Source organism: Antennarius striatus, chromosome 12, assembly GCF_040054535.1.
Source record: "Antennarius striatus isolate MH-2024 chromosome 12, ASM4005453v1, whole genome shotgun sequence".
Classification (NCBI taxonomy): domain Eukaryota; kingdom Metazoa; phylum Chordata; class Actinopteri; order Lophiiformes; family Antennariidae; genus Antennarius; species Antennarius striatus.
The window spans coordinates 1,744,129-1,763,645 of record NC_090787.1 but is presented as its reverse complement, the minus strand read 5'-3'; the positions used below and the strand labels follow the sequence as shown (position 1 = coordinate 1,763,645).

The following is a 19,517-nucleotide window of genomic DNA, read 5'->3' as shown; positions in this document are numbered from 1 at the left end:
CTACTCTGAGGCAAATTGATGGGAGGGGACATCAGGCTTGAGGCTCCGGGCAAGACATTAGTGTAAAAGTAAGTCTTCCTTGAAACAGTGCAGGCCTGGCTGGAGTTCTGGCCTTTGGCAAGGCTGAGATACTAAAGATTATTATGTGGCCATTTCTGCAGGGCTACAACCACTGCTAATTCCTGGTTGCCCACATTGTAATTTCACTCTGCTAAGAAAATTTGAAGGAAGAAAGTGCAAGGGGTGAAGTTTGTTGTCCAAAGGCAGGCACTGAGAGGAGACTGTCCGAGTCCCAGTGTCACCCTCGACCAGAAACTGCTCATTTGGATCTGGATTTAAAAGGACAGGTGAGTTTGCAAGTATGTTCTTAAGTTTTTTTCAAAAGTGGAGTTCGCTGACTTTGGGAGAAGTGAGCTGTACGAGAAGGGCTGCTATGTAGCTGCTATGCTATGATAAACCTCCTCAAAAATTTATACATACCAAAAACTTTTCTAGCTGCTTTCAAGAGGAAGGAGCGGTTCAGTCACTGAGCACATCCACTTTGGAGTGATTGGCCCGAAGGTCTCCCTTTTCCACCACATAGCCCAGAAAACTCACCAAGGAGCTTTCACAAACAACATGTTTTCCAGTAACTGTTTTAAGACTTCTCGAATATGGTTTCCATGTTCCTCTGATTAACGAGAAAATCAAAATATCATCCAGATTTACACTAACCAATCGTTCAACAAGTCTCTTAGTCCGTTGTTTTCTATTACTTGGAAAATGGCTGGAGCAGTGGTCAATCCAGATGTCCTAGATGTATGTCTAAAGCAGTTTTTCATTCAATTTTCTATTACACAAAGCAGGTGATGAGCATTTCTTAATGGTCCCATATTGTACTTGTTTCAATTAATATGATTCAGCTGCGTGGTATAGTGTATTTGAAATGTGTTGCCCCAGACTGATCTGTGGTCCTGAGTATCTTTGACTGAACATAGTTCAAACATACTTTTGCTTGTTTGATGGGCTGGCCATTATTTGTCAGACTTTCCTCTGTCAACATCATTAGCAAATATAAACTATTTTTAATTACGTCCGTATCAACATTGGTAGGTCATTTTAAGTCTACCGAGTTATTTGGAAAGTTCGGAATTGTGTTATTGTAAAATTAAATGACTCCTATTTGATGGCATTGCTGTTAATGCTGCAGTTCCATTCTAGCTGATAACAGTCTACAAATCCACATTTCATTAATCTTATCCTTTCCTTGAATTTACAATGATAAGAATTGAGGAGTCTACATGTTCATTCCAAAAACTTTAATTGCTTAATCATCATTGTCATCATCATCATCATCATCATCATCATCATCATCATCATCATCATCATCATCATCATCATCATCATCAGGGACAGGTTCATTGTATCAAACCATGAAAAACATGTTGGTTGAAAAGAGGAGGAGCTCGATAATGACTTCTTATGAAGGATGGCGTGAGACAGAAAGTTGAGAGCTCATGAGCCTCTCATCCTGTTTCGTCTCTGATCATGACAGTCATTGAAGAATCTGAACTCTGCTTTCCACAGCTGCTCAACACCTCCTGCAGAAAGCCAGTGCAGAATCATACCGAGAAGATTTTATTTCACATCGTGCTGTCTTGTATCTCTGTGCTGACCGTGGCTCTCAACCTTCTGGTCATCATCTCTATCTCCCACTTCAAGTATAACTCATAAGAATAACTATCAGTCCTTATTTTATTTATTTCAGGCTGGTAATTATACAAGAATTGCTTTCATCCAAGAATTATATGATTACTTTGGGGCATATTATGAAAATATTTTTTAAATAAGTTTTCATCTAATGCCTTGTATTACCTGCATCCTTTATGACCTCTAATCATTACTGTCTTCAGTCAGTGTATTGGTATGAATGTTAGACTTTATTTCTACCCTTCCCTTCTATGACAGACACAGAGTTGTGTTTATGTATATGCAGAATTTAATTTCCTACTGTATTATAACAGAACACATTAGTGCATCTGAAAATATATTATGTGATATCAAAATGTGCTATTATGATCATATCCTTTTTCTCCAGGCAGCTCCACACACCAACCAACCTCCTTCTCCTCTCACTGGCTGTCTCAGATTTCTTTGTTGGACTCCTGTTCATGCCCATTAAAATCCTCCAGACAGGGGGCTGCTGGTTATTGGGATCCGTGATATGTCGTGTGTTTCGCTACTGTTCTTTTATCCTTACATCTTCCTCAGTAGGAAACATGGTGCTCATATCAGTTGACCGATATGTGGCCATTTGTGACCCTTTGTGTTACTCCAGCAAAGTCACTGTAAAACGAGTTCAACTCTGTGTTGGTCTGTGTTGGGCCTTTTCTGTTTTCTATAATGGTGTGATACTGATTGACTTCCTGAAACAAACAGATGGACATAATTCCTGCTATGGACAGTGTGTTGTTGTAATTTCTGTAATAACTGGAGCTGTTGATATCCTGGTGACCTTTGTTGGCCCCATTGCTGTAATCATAATTTTGTACATGAGAGTTTTTGTGGTGGCTGTGTCTCAGGCCCGAGCCATGAGGTCTCATGTTACCTCTGTTACACAACAACGTTCAGTTTGTGTCACTAAGAAGTCTGAGAGAAAAGCAGCCAGAACTCTTGGTATTGTTGTTCTTGTATTTCTGATATGCTATTGTCCATATTATTTTCCATCTTTTGCTGGTGAAGACAATTCATTCAGCGCAGATTATTCAGTTTTTGCTCTGTGGCTACTTTATTGTAACTCATGTTTCAATCCATTGGTTTATGCTTTTTTCTATCCCTGGTTCAGAACATGTATGAAACTCATTGTTACACTTAAGATCCTTCAGCCTAAATCCTGTTATGCTAATGTACTGTAGAAATATCACTTGACATGTCTGTACTGCCTGAACTAAAATCATTGTCAACAACCAAGGATTAAATGTAAAATAAAAACAAAAAGCAAAGACTGTTTTCTTTAGTAAGCCTGTGTTTTGTTTTGTTTTTTATGTGTGTGTTTTTAAAGTGTGTTAATTAGATTTAGATTTTATTTATCTTACATGTGCTGGATAAAAATGGAAAAATAATAATTTAAATATATATAAATGCACCAAAGTTTATGTGTGTTTTCAAGTAGTTTATTCCTGTTTTGAAAATGTCAAATATTGTTAGGTAAATAAAATTACCAGTTTATGTTTAAAAAAGTGTGATAAATATTGATAAATATTGGTCGACCAAATGAATCACTAGTAGTCTGTTTTAGTTGATGAAATGTTCTTTTAGCACATTATATATATATATATATATATATATATATATATATATATATATATATATATATATATATATATATACACACAGACACACAGTATATATACACAGTATATATATATATATATATATATATATATATATATATATATATATATATATATATATATATATATATATATATATATATATATATATATATATAGATGATACTGGTAATGCCCAGCTTTTGGTGTATGTCAGGTTAGGAGTTGACACAGACATTCAAGTGGGCACATGCATGCGAGCTCATTGATCTGTAAGGAAATGCTGTATTAAGAGAGCACTTTTCGACAACTGACCCTGTGACCTCCTGGCTACAGACTGTGTCTGAGAGTGTGTCTCCTGGTCTAACTAAAGTAGCACTGCACACCCTGACAACAATTTGTGTCAACCAGGAACATTATCAAAAACAAGTACAGCGATCTCTCGTTACTCGCGATTAATGCGTTCCAGGAACCACCCGCAAATAACAAAATTCTTTTCTTCTATTGTGACAAACGATTTATTTCATTATTTAAGGTAATTGAAACGTTTATGAACCCTCCTATACTGATATTAAACCACCTTCTATCTGCACTACCTTTTCCCACACTCTTATACACTGTTTAAAGTGCTTTTAAGCATTTAATACACAGAAGTGTGCTATGTTCTGTGAGTCTCAGAACTCAGCGCACATCCAGATGCTGTCAGCCAATAGAATGTGCATCATCTTTCTGAATATGTTAATGTTGTTTTACATGAAGTGTAGGCTTTCAGTTCTGAGAAAAAAGGGTTAATCGACTCTGCTTACGTTTTGTAATTTTTTATTTTTTTTAATTCTGAGTTTTGTGTGTTATTCAATCTCATATAGAGGCTTTAGATTTATTTGCCTGGGTCTACTTTTATTTATGGTAAAAGAGCTAGCTGTGCACTCAGTTAAACATATCCTGCATTGAAAATTGACAATAAATATGGTTGAAACCATGGAAACAGGCACAAACTGGTCTTAACCCAAGTCCAGTTTGTGCCTGTTTTTGGACGTGGGGGGGGAAGCAGGAAAAGCTGAAAGAACCCAGGCTGACACAGGGATAACAAGCAAACTCTTCCAGGTGGAATAAAACCCAGAATCTCCTTGATGTGAGGCAACAGCGCCACCGACTTTATATGCTGCCCTGAGAATATAAACAAGTGCATCATTTCTAGAGAAATACAAAAAGTTTTGATGTGATGTTGATTGGATCTGGCTTCCTGAGGGAGCCCTGAGATGTCATTCTGTTGATGATATTACTAAAGTTGACGATGGGTAGGATGGTCATCTTGATATGGCTGTATTTTGGCTAATGAGTAAGAGAAGTTTTATTGCAGTAATAGAAGCATAGTTAATCTTTGGCCTAGGTGACATGGGTAGTATGGGTAAGTAACATGAGGTGAGTGATGGTCTGGGGAAGATGCACAGAACTTCACTTAAAAAACGAAACGCCACTGCTCTGTCGGACTATCCAAGACACAAAGCCTGATGTTCTGAGATGTTCAGAGACAACTGTGGCAGTGGTATCTACACCGTAGAATGGGACATTGTGTACTGTATTAAATTTTTGGGTAAAGGAAGCATATGCTTTTATTTTGGAGAGAAAAAAATCTGCACTTCCGCTGTGAGTGATGAAGAAGAAGCTGCCCTGGGAGTAAACCTAGAGAAGATACATACAGGATAAATTAAAGTCTCCCTGCTGAAGCCAGAAGGTGTCCTGATTTCTAAAAAAAAAACAAAAAAAAACTTTTTTCTTTTTTCTTTTTTCAAAATCAAAACCACTACTCAACAACAAACAAGACCATGAGGGGGAGACAAGTGTTTGAGATGCACAAATGCAGTGGTGCTGCTCACTAGAGGTTGTGGCAGAAAATGGAACTGCAGGGCGAAAGTCAGATATGGCGGCGCACGTGTGTTTGTATCTCCGATTGTTCATCAGTCGAATAATTGGAAGTTGAGTACTACCTCTATTAGCATTCCAGCAGTTCCATGTTTTCTGCCCTTGTTCATGTACTGTACGTTGTGTTCCATTTGGGCCCCTTGGTTCCCAAGCAACTGATGCAAGTCTTTTTGGAAAGCTGCCATGGTCACTGAGAGATCCAATCAGAATGGCATTAAGGAGACTGTAGTGCTACAACTCCACTCTAGCTGATAACACAAAATAATGTCTTTGGTAAAACTTGTATCATCAAGTTTCTGTTTTCCTACGTCAATTGGGGAGTCTATAAATTCAGTCAAAAGGTAATTGTAATTACATCATCAACATCATCATCAGAAGGCAGGTTCATTGCACCACATGATTAGTGAAAAGAGGGGGAGCTAGGTATTTCAGCTTCATTATATATGACTTCAGTCAGGGAACGGAGAACTCATGAGCTTCTCATCTGCTTTCCTCTCTCTGATCATGGCAGTTATTGAAGAAGTTGAAATATGTTTTCCACAACTGCTCAACGCCTCCTGTAGGAAGCCAGTGCAGAATCGTGCTGAGACCATTTTTCTTCACGTCCTGCTGTCGTGTATCTCTGTGCTGACTGTGATTCTCAACTTGCTGGTCATCATCTCGATCTCCCACTTCAGGCATAAACTCATAATACTAACTATTGAGCATTTATGTAATTAATATCAAGCTTCCAAACATATGTGAAAGATTTTTAGACTGCTATCTTCAGGTGCTATATAAAAATATTTTTTTAGTGATCTGCTCACATTCAGTGCATAACATTTAATCTACTGGCATAGCACTTTTAATTATTCCTGTTCATATGCTACTAATAGCTTTGTCTGTCAATGTATTGATAAGACTGTTGGAATCGAATATGATTATATATTGTCTTAAACTTTTATGAGCACTTTCTGCTAAGAATATTATATCCATAATATTATACAATAATGTGAAGAAAAATGTCTTTTCTATGCAATTTCATAACCACACATATTGAACCACATTGTTACTCGGTGTGAGAATATAACTTATGAATCTAATATCCTTTGTCTCCAGGCAGCTCCACACACCAACCAACCTCCTCCTCCTCTCGCTGGCTGTCTCAGATTTCTTTGTCGGGCTCGTGTTGATGCCGATACAAATTCTCCAGACAGGGGGCTGCTGGTTTTTGGGGACTGTGATATGTGGAATGTTTTATTATTCTTCTTTCATCCTTACATCTGCCTCAGTAGGAAACATGGTGCTCATATCAGTTGACCGATATGTGGCTATTTGTGACCCTTTGTGTTACTGCAGCAAAGTCACTGTCAGAAGAGTTCAACTCTGTGTTGGTCTGTGTTGGGCCTGTTCTGTGTTCTATAATGGTGTGATACTGATTGACTTCCTGAAACATCCAGATAAATATAATTCCTGTTATGGAGAGTGTGTTGTTATAATTTCCTTCATAACTGGAGCTGTCGATGTCCTGGTGACCTTTGTTGGCCCCGTTACTGTAATCATAGTTTTGTACATGAGAGTTTTTGTGGTGGCTGTGTCTCAGGCCCGAGCCATGAGGTCTCATGTTACCTCTGTTACACAACAGCGTTCAGTTTGTGTCACTAAGAAGTCTGAGAGAAAAGCTGCCAGAACTCTTGGTATTGTTGTGTTTGTATTTCTGATATGTTTTTGTCCATACTTCTATCCATCTTTTGCAGGCCAAGACATGTCAACTAGTTTGGATTTCTCAATTTTTGCTGTCTGGCTACTTTATTGTAACTCCTGTTTAAATCCAGTGGTCTATGCTTTATTCTATCCCTGGTTTAGGAGATCTATGAAACTCATTGCTACGCTTCAGATCGTGCAACCTGACTCTTGCAATGCCAACATATTGTAGAGATGCCCATAGACGTGTATCTAGTATGACTGTTATAAACTGATGTCCAGATACAAAATAATGTGCTCTTCATTAAGTTGTATATATTATGTAACTTCTGTCAAGCATAAAAACAGCAGTTCTTGATGTATCTTTAAATTATAATGGCAGAAAGACAATCAACAGCAGCTTCATGATTTCTAGTTAATTCTTGTGTCTGTAATGTCAGTTACACATTTCAAAATGTTTGGACACATGGAAATGTCCTAATAATTTGAGTGAAAGTCTCGTCACAGACATTGACGACCTGGACAATTACTCACATTCGCAGAGAAGGGTTAGGTCTTAAAGTAAATCAGGAGATCAGAGGCTACAGAGACAGCTAACGACTGGACCTCAAACTCTGATTGTGGGTGACTCTGCCATAAAAGATGTGAGAAGCATTTACAGCAAAAACACCAAAGTGCTGTGTTTTTCCAACGATATGGTCTCTGAATGGATGACAGGATCCTGAGTATCATTGCAGCAAATCCAACTGTGGAAAATGTCAACCTGCACACAGGGGCAAGTGATATCATGAAGCGACAGTCTGAATTACTCAAACAGGACTTTAGCAATCTGCTATACAGTTAGCTCACTGAATGCTGAAGTTTTTATCAGTGGGCCGCTACCATCGGTCAGAAGAGTAGTTGAAAGATTCAGCCGGTTGATCGCACTGAAACCATGGCTTTCAACTGCATGTGCTTTTCATTCAGTACATTTCATTGACAATTTTAACTTTTTCTGGGACCGCAGACGTCTTTTCAAGGGAGATGGATTTTCCCTAAACAAGTCAGGAGTGAAGCTTTTCACCTCCAAACCTTCTTTCGTTCCTGTGCCAACACTGATCCCGCTGCCATGGCCATGTTACCAGGGAAACCCAATCAGAAGGATGAGATACCACAACATGCAAAGGCGATAACACTCCGTCCGCCTGACACATCTAACTCCGAAAGACATCAGAGCAAACATGAGGAGAAACCACTCCCACCATCTGACACTGCCAATGAGGATTCACTCCATCCAACCCCACCCAGTTCACCATCTATCCTGTCCCCCTCCTCCCCACTGCTGGAGTTTACTGACCAGCAGTGGGGAGGAGCTTCTCCTGATGACCTTGTACATGCTTTCAGTTCAATGCGTTTTGGCTGTTATGGATTCCATCGGCCCGATTAAGACCAAAGTTTTGTCAGTCAGGAAAAAGTCAGCCTGGAGAAATGTGGTTGAAGATGGATGAATGGATGGAAGGATGGATGGATGGATGGATGGATGGATGGATGGATGGATGGATGGATGGATGGATGGATGGATGGTATCAATGTCTGTCTGTCCATTTTTCCATCCGCCCGTCTGGTTGTGATTCACCTGTTGTGAGAAACATTAACGTTTATCTAATCTACTTCAATCTTGGCATGGAGCAAGAAGAGCATCTTGATTGTGGGTCACCTTCTCAGTTGGACCTGGGATATGACATGACTCACGTGTGTTGAGGCACACTGAGAATGAACAATTTACTACTTGTTTAAAAACTGAAAACGGAAACATGAACATCATCATGCCAAGTCCTGTCTTAACCTTAGTCTAAGTTTATCCCTGTCTTGAGACCTGGTTGAGCCCAGTGGTCTGACTCTAGAACTGCCCATGATGAGATCATCGTCAGTAGGCAGGTTCATTGGATCACATGATGAAGATATCGTGTTGGGAAGAGGCTTGCATTGACAAAGTTACCTGCTGTCTACATCAACAGCATCCACCCCATTGACAATAATATTAACATTATCTCTCCCATCTCATCTCATCTGTTTAATTCTAATTTGCACTAGCTTTCTCTTACAATTCCAGTGCTACACAAATGATGAGTGTGATGAAATAGTAAAATAACTAATTTTTTACATGTGTTTTGTGAAAAATTTTGCAGGTCCGCCAGAGGTAGGTACACAGAAAAACTCACACAATAAATAAGACAGAAAACTGCTATGATGCCATAATAAATGAATGGTTTATTTCCCGCAGAGCATAGAGCAAACAAACAACAAATAATGAGCAGCAAACAGTAGATAATATACAACTATGATGCTAGAATAAACTGGCAGCTACATCCTCCACAAAGAACCACTGAAGTTAGTTCGTAGTTTAAGTCCCCACAGAGCATAGTAAAGTACTTTGAGTCCCAGGACCCCCTATGATGCTAGAACAAAATTGTCGTTCATTCCCTCCACTGAGCATGGGACAGTACCCACAAATTCTTTGGTTGAGCTGAAGCATTCCAAATGTGCTCAGTCAGTGCTCAACTGTGCTGGGCGTTCGTACGCAACCCGCAGCTGACTCCAACATGGCGCCGGAAACCCTCTACTTTTATATGTCTGAATAAACAATGCACCACACTGTCTGAGAAAGACGGGGTTTCTCAGGCAGGGTGGGGAAGCCCTCGCTACACCTGGGAAGGCAGTGTAGGAGGCATTCACATTCCCTGAGAAAAACATCCTTATCAGGCAACTTTGCAGACTGGAATGGACCAAAACAACTTAACTGAGCAGAGTTGCCTGAGAACAGGCCTCTCTATTCTCTTCAAATCCACACAGGTGAAATTCCCATTACAACATGCCAGTATGTTGTTGGCACAATTCTCTTCCTTGCAAATTTTGAGCCTTCCTTGCACATTCGGCACAACAAACAAATTCTGCACAAACGCTTGATCTCCATCATGGGGTTGAGCCCCCCTCCAATGGGCTGTCCCTAGAACCACCCCGATTACATCATCATTAGGAGGCAGGTACATTGAATCACATGACGCAGATGTTTTGGGAGGAGAGGAAAAGGTAGATAGTTGAGCTTTATGACAGGCAGAAGCCTCAGAGCTTCTCATCTCATTTCCTCTCTCTGATGATGGTAGTCGTTAAAGAATTTGAACTCTGCTTTCCCCAACTGCTCAACATCTCCTGTAGAAAGCCAATGCAGAATCTTGCTAAAGATATTTTTCTTCACGTCCTGCTGTCTTGTATCTCTGTGCTGACTGTGATTCTCAACCTGCTGGTCATCATTTCTATCTCCCACTTCAAGTATAACTCATCAGAACAATACTTTTTCTTGCACTTTACTTACAGTTCCTCATTTTGCAGGAAAGATTTTTGGACGATATGGATATTTTTTAATTGACGGATTTAAAAAAAAAAAAAAAAGAAGCTTTTTGAACAGTACAAATTAACTGCAAACTGTGTAATATATTTTCTAAGAACTGCTAGCTTTCCCAATTCTCAGTTAATCTACTACTAATCATAAGTCTGTGAATGTAGATACATGAATGTTGAAGTCCAGGTTTCATTGTCTCAAATCCTCTGATGAATACAGACTTGCTTTTTTGATTCTGTGCCTTTTTGTAGCTTTACATTCTGGATCGTACTGCTTTAAATGAGAATATATTCGGTGATTTCCACTTCCGCTATGATGATCATATCCTTTTTCTCCAGGCAGCTCCACACACCAACCAACCTCCTCCTCCTCTCCCTGGCTGTCTCAGATTTCCTTGTTGGAATCCTGGTGATGCCTATTCAAATCTTCCACAGAAGGAGCTGCTGGTTTTCAGGGAACATGCTATGTGGACTGTATGGCTATAGTTCTTTTTTCCTTACATCTGCCTCAGTAGGAAACATGGTGCTAATATCAGTTGACCGATATGTGGCCATTTGTGACCCTTTGTGTTACTCCAGAAAAGTCACTTCACAAAGAGTTCAACTCTGTGTTGGTCTGTGTTGGGCCTGTTCTGTGTTCTATAATGGTGTGATACTGATGGACTTCATGAAAAATCCAGACAGATATAATTCCTGTTATGGGGACTGTGTAGTTTTGATTACCTCCATAAAGGGAGCTGTTGATATCCTGGTGACCTTTGTTGGCCCCGTTACTGTAATTATAGTTTTGTATATGAGAGTTTTTGTGGTGGCTGTGTCTCAGGCCCGAGCCATGAGGTCTCATGTTACCTCTGTTACAAAACGGAGTTCAGTTTGTGTCACTAAGAAGTCTGAGAGAAAAGCAGCCAGAACTCTTGGTATTGTTGTGCTTGTATTTCTGATGTGTTTTTGTCCATATTATTATCCATCTTTTGCTGGCGAAGACAATTCAGCCAGTTTAGAGTTTTCAGTCTTTGCTCTCTGGTTACTTTTTTGTAACTCCTGTTTAAATCCAGTGGTCTATGCTTTATTCTATCCCTGGTTTAGGAGATCTATGAAACTCATTGTTACACTTCAGATCGTGAAACCTAACTCTTGCAATGTCAACATATTGTAGAGATGTCTGTAGACATGTATCTAGTATGACTGTGATAAACTGATGTTCATTGAAAAAAAAGAATATTTATCTTTTCTTGCTCTATTGCAGCTATGCACAGTAGGAAGATGATAAATGGCTGATTTATGATGGATGATAAATAAATAAAGCTATTCAGCCAAAAAATCTATAATTTGTCTACCTTGAGGAGTTGCAAGTGGTTCTGGCTGTGCTTCAATTGAAGGTAACCGATTGTTCTGCTAACTTTTATATTTTATGGACCAGGAAGAACTGTTCCATTTAGGCAGGCGGTTTTAGAAGGAACGAAGTAGGCTGCAACGTATAAAGTTAAAGTGTAAAGATTTCAATTTAGAATACAGGCACACTGTTACGTTTGTGATCTGAAGGTAGTTTCATAGTCATTTTATAAAACCAAACTTAGACGCACTGCTCCTAAACAGTTAAAGATGCTTTTTTTAAAAATATTTATTTATTTACTTTTTTGGACATACTAATATAAGAGACTTCACACAGAGGGCTGCTGGTTTTTAGGAAATCTGTTATGTGGATTCATTGTTTCAATTCTTACATCAGCCTAAGTAGGAAACATAATGCTCATATCAGTTGACCAATATGCGGCTTTTTGTGACCCTTTGTTTTACTCCAGCAAAGTCACTCAAAGTCACAGCGTTCAGTTTGTGTCACTAAGAAGTCTGAGAGAAAAGCAGCCAGAACTCTTGGTATTGTTGTGCTTGTATTTCTGATATGTTTTTGTCTGTATTATTGTCCATCTTTTGCGGGCCAAGACAATTCATCTAGTGCTGACTTTTCAGTGTTTGTTTTGTTTTTTTCTTGCCACTTTATGTAACTCTTGTTTAAATCCAGTGGTTTATGCTTTTTTCTATCACTGGTTTAGGAGATCAATAAAAGTCATTGTTGCACTTAAGATGCTGAGGTTCTCTCTGGGAGTGACCAGGATGGATAGGATCAGGAATGAGTACATCAGAGGGACAGCACATGTTAGAGGTTCTGGAGATAAAGTCAGAGAGGCCAGACTGAGATGGTTTGGACATGTCCAGAGGAGAGATAGTGAATATATTGGTAGAAGGATGCTGAGTTTTGAACTGCCAGGCAGGAGGCCTAGAGGAAGACCAAAGAGGAGGTTTATGGATGTAATGAGGGAAGACATGAAGGTAGTTGGTGTGAGAGAAGAGGATTCAAAGGACAGGGCTAGATGGAGGAAATTGATTCGCTGTGGCGACCCCTGAAGGGAAAAGCCGAAAGGAAAAGAAGAAGATGTTGCACTTAAGTTCCTGCTGACTCTTGTTATACAAGCATATTGTAGAAATATCAGCAGGCATGTATGTGGTATGACTGTGATAAAATGATGTCCAGGTACAAAAGAATGTCCTCTTTATTATGTTGTATGCATTATGTAACTCCTGTCTGGCATTTAAACGGAAGGTTGTTTCTGATATATCTTCAACGGAGAATTGTAGAAAGACAGCAACATCACAATTTTTGTTAATTCATGTTTCTGTAATGTCACTTACACATTTCAAAGGTTGATATGGAGGGAATGACCAAAAAATTTGTGTAACTGTCCCAAGTCACTTTTTCAGCATTCTACAGATTAACATAACAGATGTAAGAATCACAATTGGGTATGAAAGGATCATTTTCTATAGGTTCAGGGGGAAAATTAGATGTTCAAATGTAGGCCTACCAATAAAGTTATAATGCAACACTGTGCAATGAATGTAGAATTATCAAATTTATCATCATGCATGGGAAGCAATGACTTATACAGCCGCTGAAGTCGCTGCTAAAAAATGGCAACAGATAAATGATAAACATTATATGATAATTCTACATTGTTTTAGACTTTTAAGGATTGACAAGCAATAAACATTTGTGATTTTATAGCAGCCATTTTGGGCAGATATTGAAACATGCATTAATGCATTGAGTTGCATCACTTTTAGTAATGTGATGTAATAAAAATTTATGTTTCCTACATAATGATTGCATAATGTTTTGATGGAAGTGTGTGCATCAGGGTTGCCATGTGACAACATGAAAACGTGTGAAAACCAGGTTTTCACTTCAGGTTGGAGTCTTGTTCTGTCCAGGTTCTCCGATTTACTCCAACCTCCAAAAACATGCAGCTTGGGTGAAATGATCATTCCAAATTGCATGTACACTGTAGGTGCAATTGTATGCGTAAGTGACTGCTTGTCATTGCACTGGCGATACGCTCAGAATGTCCCATCGCCTCTGGCGACCCCTGTGAAATGCAAAAGCGGAAGAAGCAGACAAGACGACGAATGACTGACCGAAATATCCCTGTTTGTGACTATCAAAAGCCAAATTTAGTCAGAGAGAGGACAGAGCAGGGCTCTGTCTGACACGCTGAGTCTAAGGATGAAACATAGAACCATTACTGCAGTTGTGGACTCATTTGCGTCTTTAGTCTTTGTGTTTCTGCAGTCAACAGAAACATTAGCACCCCACCTGACACTCTCTCTGTACCAAACAAAACAAAACACAGGCAAGTGCATATGATATTCATTAGGCAACCAATTAGACACTCTCCTGCACCAACACACCCACACATACATGCCACACCCACTACCCCGAGTGAAAAGACAGGAAGTGAATCCTTGCTTCTACAATCCCCCTGTCCAGCCATTTATTTTTTCGTGTTTACCCAGATCTTATCAGAAGCACAGCAGTCTCCAGAGAGTAGCTGAAACTTACTTTTCCTTACAACCTCCTCCAGCTCTTCCAGAAATACGGGAGGTGTTCCCAAGCTAGTTGAGAGATGTAATCCTTCCAGCATGTCTTCTGCCTTAGGCCTGGAAAACCTTCACCTGGAGATGGGAACATCCTAACCAAAATGCTCCAATAGGCTCAGCCGACTCCTGGTAATGCCAACTCAGATTTTTCTGACAAAGTGCTACTGGTGGTGGGGGAGTGTGTTCTGTGCAATGTATACCTATCTCTCCTTTATCCTTACATCTTCCTCAGTAGGAAATATGGTGCTCATATCAGTTGAGTGATATGTGGCCATTTGTGACCCTTTGTGTTACTCCAGAAAAGCCACTTTAAGAAGAGTTCAACTCTGTGTTGGGCCTGTTCTGTGTTCTATAATGGTGTGATACTGATGGACTTCCAGAAACATCTAGATAGGTATCATTTGCGCTATGGAGTGTTTATGGTGGCTGTGTCTCAGGCCTGAGGCATGAGGTCTCGTGTTACCTGTGTTACACAACAGAGTTTGTGTCTGAGAAAAGCAGCCAGAACTCTTGGTATTGTTGTGCTTTCATTATAATAATCTATCTTTTGCAGGCCAAGGCAATTCCTCCAGTTAAGAGTTTTCCGTTTTTGCTGTCTGGCCAATTTTTTTGTCTCCTGTTTCAATCCAATGTTTTTTATTGATTCACATTATTACTGGTTAAAGATATCAATGAAACTCATTGATACATTTCAGATCCTGCAACCTTACCTGGACAAATTCCTAACGTAGACATGGATATATTGGTAGAAGGATGCTGAGTTTTGCCGTAGACCTGGAGTTCTTTTCCTTGGAGACGTGTGGGTGGCATCCTAACCAAAATGCTCAAATAGGCTCAGCTCATTCCTCTCAATATTTTAAGTATTTATTAATGCTTTTAATCGATTTTTAAGGATTGATATGGAGTAACAATGACTGTATTCTGGCCGCCTCCTAAATGGCTGAGGTCCTCACCCTTACCACTAAGGGTGAATCCAGAAACATGTCAGAAGAAGTCTATTTCAGCTACTTGAATCCATCAGCCCAAAGCGAAAGACCATTGAAGAGGGTAGGAATAAAGGCTGACAAGTGAATCAAGAGCTTTGTCTTGTGAGTCAGCTCCCTCTTCACCACGACAGCCGGTACAAGGCCTGCATCACTATAGATGTTTCTCAATCTAGTCTCATCAACTTCTTTTTGCTGTAATCAGCAAACAACTACAATTCATTCACCGGTTTAGTAGATGTGCATCAAAATACAAATCGGCATTTCCTGATGCCATTCGTTGAGCCTAAGGCTATAGCTGAATGTTAATCTAGGGGATGTCTCCACTGTGGGATGTTTGGTAAAGACAGGAACACAAGAAGTGAAATCTTAACAGCTTCCTGTTTCTTGGAGAAAAATTCAAAAGCAATGAATGGTCATCATGTCTATCTCCCCCTTCAGGCATAAACCGATTAGAAAAACTTAACATCAAGCTTCTATTGATAGATCTGAAATTGTACGAGTTGAGTCTACATGTTTCAACTAAAGGAAACATGATTACATCACCGGGAGGCTTTGTGTCACATCATAAACAAATTGTTGGAGGAAAAGAGGAGGAGCTAGATAATATAGTCTTATGAAGGACGGCTTCAGTCAGAGAACAAGAGCTCCTGAGCTACTCATCTACTTCCCTCTCTATGATCATGGCAATCATTGAAGAGGTTCAGGTTTGCTTTCCAATGCTGCCCAACACCTCCTGTAGGAAACCATTGCAGAATCGTGCTGAGACCATTTTCAATTACATCCTGCTCTCTTGTATCTCTGTGCTGACTGTGATTCTCAACCTGCTGGTCATCATGTCTATCTCCCATTTCAGGCATAAATTCATAAGAAAAACTTAACATCTAGCTAATAATGCAGGAAATGTTTTATGGTATATTTTAATCTTGAGACAAAACAGGATTAGATATTTGTATAGTATTGGTAGTATACTCTTACAAATGACGATATATTAACTGATTTTCACCAGTGCTATAATGACATTATTCTGTTTCTCTAGGCAGCTGCACACATCAACCAACTTCCTCCTTCTCTCGCTGGCAATCTCAGATTTCTTCGTTGGACTCTTTGTGATGCCAATTCAGATTTTACAGACAGGGGGCTGCTGGTTTGGGGGGAATTTCTTATGTGCACTCTATAATTATCTCGCTTTTATCCTTACATCTGCTTCAGTAGGAAACATGGTGCTCATATCAGTTGACCGTTATGTGGCCATTTGTGACCCTTTGTGTTACTCCAGAAAAGTCACTGTAAGAAGAGTTCAACTCTGTGTTGGTCTGTGTTGGGCCTGTTCTGTGTTCTATAGTGGTGTGATAATGATGGACTTTTTGAAACAGCCAGATAAATACAATTCCTGTTATGGAGAGTGTATTTTTGTAGTTGACTTTATAACTGGAGCTGTTGATATCCTGGTGACCTTTATCGGCCCCGTTACTGTAATTATAGTTTTGTACATGAGAGTTTTTGTGGTGGCTGTGTCTCAGGCCCGAGCCATGAGGTCTCATGTTACCTCTGTTACAAAACGGAGTTCAGTTTGTGTCACTAAGAAGTCTGAGAGAAAAGCAGCCAGAACTCTTGGTATTGTTGTGCTTGTATTTCTGATATGCTTCTGTCCAAATTATTATCCATCTTTTACGGGCGAAGACAATTTATCCAGTGATGAATTTTCAGTCTTTGCTCTCTGGTTACTTTATTGTAACTCCTGTTTCAATCCAGTGGTCTATGCTTTATTCTATCCCTGGTTTAGGAGATCTATGAAACTCATTGTTTCTTTTCAAATCTTGCAGCCTAATTCCTGTGACATCTGCATTCTGTAGAGATGTTTGCAGTGTCGACTAAAATGATATTCAGGAACAAAAGACAAAAAATATGAAAAGAGCAACGAGTCTGTTTTTTATTGAACTGTGTTTCAGAATAGAACTTATATCAGGCCAATATGGAGCATTCATTGTATACTTATTCCATCATGTTTTCACAGACAGTTTTTATACTGTATGTTTGTTTTCAGCATTCTTCCTTTAGCTGGAAAGAAAAAAGAAAATAAATGATCAAGACCTTGAATTGATAGGTGTTATTTCCAGGCATAGTTTCCATGGTGTTTTTGTGTGTGTGTGTGTGTGTGTGTGTGTGTGTGTGTGTGTGTGTGTGTGTGTGTGTGTGTGTGTGTGTGTGTGTGTGTGTGTGTGTGTGTGTGTGTGATTATTTATATATAATATATATATAATAAAATATTAGTATATATTATATATATATAAAATATTACTGTGTGTATATATATATATTTATATATATTTGTGTATATATATATATATATATATTAGTATATGTGTGTATATATATGTGTGTATATATGAAAAACCAACATGTTCAGTCACCGTGGTAATTTTAAATGCATCCATGGGTGGTTTAGGTGAATAACATGTTTCTAGTACTAGAATCAGAGATAAGCTTTAGAAAAATAACAAACCCAGATTAAGCCAGCAGTAGTAGTTAATACTGGTTTATGCTTGATTTATGAGAGTCAGGCATCATTTATTTATTTATTTCATTTCATTTATTTTATTTTTAAAATAAATAAAATGGGGCGGAGTTTGCTGCATGCGACCAATCGCTAGGGGTGGGCGGATCAATCCAAATATCGATATTATTGATACTAAGCAAGTACCTGGATCGGATCGATACTATTGTCCTGTGATCGATACTTCGCTCCTCCACCAATTTCCTCAAAGCGCCGCTTCTCTGTGCAAACAGCGCTCTCCCCTCTCTCTCTCGCCCAGCTCCCCCTGCTACTCTCTGAGTCTCTGCCTGAGTGACTCTGGCACACCTGTAGCCCCTCCCCCTACCTGGCCACTGGCCTTCTGCATCCTCCGCACAGAGACAATGGACTCTGGCAGAAGCTTTTCAGCCAAAAAAATCAACAATACCCACGTAATCTGTTTTTCACAATGTAATCGGGTATCAATTTTAGGAGATTGGTTCAATGGTTATATGTTCACCAAGTTGAAAAAAATCTTGTTTACGAAGGGCTACAGCTATCCATTACCCAAAGAATCGATTAATCTATTGATTAATTCTATTACTAAAGTAATCAGATAAAAATACAAGGTTCACAATATGTTATTGATATTCTTATTTATGTGACTGCTTTCCTATTTGGTCTGAATTGTAATGACATAAATAACAGTTATCTAGTGAATGAGACGAAACACCATTTTCATTAGTGTAATATTACCCCAAAAATGAGTCTCTCATAATCTCTAACTTACTGTGAACCATGTACATTAAAGTGCTAAAGAAACTTTAATTCCCGAAGTAACATTACGTTACATTGCTGCTTTTTTTTTGGTTTGACTCTCTTGACTTTTGTTGAAACAGTTATTGTAGTAGAAGTATTTTATTTTTTTATACTGTTAAAGTGTGCATTGTAGTTATTTATTAAAACATTAAACATTTTTATTGCCTAAAATATTTGTGCTGTGTTTATCACAATTATAATAACCTAACTCGGGGGGGGGGGGTCAAAAAGTATCGGTATCGTATCGGTATCGTGTACTACCCTGTATTTACTTGGTATCGGATCAATACCAAAATTCCCAGTATCGCCCACCCCTACTGTGCACCAAGATCCACAGGGTTCTCATAAAACGGACAGGCCATTTTCAAGAAAACTGATTGGTCAGTAGGTCTGAGATCTTATCCTGAACTTATTCTGTTCCAGAGCAGGTTAGGTGTTCAGCATAGGTTACCACGACAATGTAGCCCGATAGAAAGTAAGCCACCTTTATGGTACCAAAAAGCCAGGGTTAAACCTGAAGTTATCTCGCTAAGCTGTAATCCAGCTTTATGGTACAGGCCTCTGGAAAGGGGTGATTGGGATGAACAGCCTCCCTGATCTGAACACCAATGGTGTGCTGTTATTAGACTTTTGTGCTAGTCAGTTTGTCCATAACGAACACCTTGTTCAACCACAGGGATGTCCATAAGTGCACATGGCACCAGGACAGCCCAGGCCCAGAGTTTGATGATCGACTTCGTTGTCGTATCATCAGACCTCCGGCCATGTTGGACACTCTGGTGAAGAGAGGGGCAGAGCTATCAACCGATCACCACCTGGTGGTGAGCTGGATCCCCTGGCAGAGCAGGGGGCCCGACAGACTTGGCAGGCCCAAACATGTCTTGAGAGTCTGTTGGCAACATCTGGCAGAAGCCTCTGTCAGTGAGGTGTTCAACTCCCACCTCCGGGAGAGCTTATCTTAGGCACCTCAGA

General features: G+C 39.4%; 4 protein-coding genes across 4 annotated transcripts; all 4 read left to right on the top strand.

Annotated features, from left to right (window-relative positions):
* Window positions 1-1,527: 1,527 nt before the first annotated feature.
* LOC137605290 (trace amine-associated receptor 13c-like) lies at window positions 1,528-2,894 on the top strand. Its single transcript, XM_068329847.1, has 2 exons — window positions 1,528-1,700; window positions 2,078-2,894. The coding sequence occupies exons 1-2, from the start codon at window positions 1,528-1,530 to the stop codon at window positions 2,892-2,894; spliced, it is 990 nt and encodes a 329-aa protein (XP_068185948.1).
* A 2,811-nt stretch (window positions 2,895-5,705) lies between these two features.
* Window positions 5,706-7,149, top strand: LOC137605474 (trace amine-associated receptor 13c-like). The gene is made up of 2 exons (XM_068330178.1): window positions 5,706-5,911; window positions 6,333-7,149. The coding sequence occupies exons 1-2, from the start codon at window positions 5,706-5,708 to the stop codon at window positions 7,147-7,149; spliced, it is 1,023 nt and encodes a 340-aa protein (XP_068186279.1).
* A 2,904-nt stretch (window positions 7,150-10,053) lies between these two features.
* On the top strand, window positions 10,054-11,451 carry LOC137605472 (trace amine-associated receptor 13c-like). Its single transcript, XM_068330176.1, has 2 exons — window positions 10,054-10,226; window positions 10,635-11,451. Exons 1-2 carry the CDS (start codon window positions 10,054-10,056, stop codon window positions 11,449-11,451), a joined length of 990 nt encoding a protein of 329 aa, XP_068186277.1.
* A 3,713-nt stretch (window positions 11,452-15,164) lies between these two features.
* On the top strand, window positions 15,165-17,067 carry LOC137605471 (trace amine-associated receptor 13c-like). Its single transcript, XM_068330175.1, has 3 exons — window positions 15,165-15,195; window positions 15,845-16,067; window positions 16,251-17,067. The coding sequence occupies exons 1-3, from the start codon at window positions 15,165-15,167 to the stop codon at window positions 17,065-17,067; spliced, it is 1,071 nt and encodes a 356-aa protein (XP_068186276.1).
* The last annotated feature ends 2,450 nt before the right edge of the window (window positions 17,068-19,517 follow it).

Coding starts and splice junctions, on each gene's coding strand:
- LOC137605472 (XM_068330176.1), top strand. CDS start 10,054: ATGGTAGTCGTTAAAGAATTTGAACTCTGCTTTCCCCAACTGCTCAAC. Junction 10,227..10,634: donor ATTTCTATCTCCCACTTCAA/GTATAACTCATC, acceptor CTTTTTCTCCAG/GCAGCTCCACACACCAACCA.
- LOC137605474 (XM_068330178.1), top strand. CDS start 5,706: ATGAGCTTCTCATCTGCTTTCCTCTCTCTGATCATGGCAGTTATTGAA. Junction 5,912..6,332: donor ATCTCGATCTCCCACTTCAG/GCATAAACTCAT, acceptor CTTTGTCTCCAG/GCAGCTCCACACACCAACCA.
- LOC137605290 (XM_068329847.1), top strand. CDS start 1,528: ATGACAGTCATTGAAGAATCTGAACTCTGCTTTCCACAGCTGCTCAAC. Junction 1,701..2,077: donor ATCTCTATCTCCCACTTCAA/GTATAACTCATA, acceptor CTTTTTCTCCAG/GCAGCTCCACACACCAACCA.
- LOC137605471 (XM_068330175.1), top strand. CDS start 15,165: ATGGCTGAGGTCCTCACCCTTACCACTAAGG. Junction 15,196..15,844: donor CCTCACCCTTACCACTAAGG/GTGAATCCAGAA, acceptor GGACGGCTTCAG/TCAGAGAACAAGAGCTCCTG. Junction 16,068..16,250: donor ATGTCTATCTCCCATTTCAG/GCATAAATTCAT, acceptor CTGTTTCTCTAG/GCAGCTGCACACATCAACCA.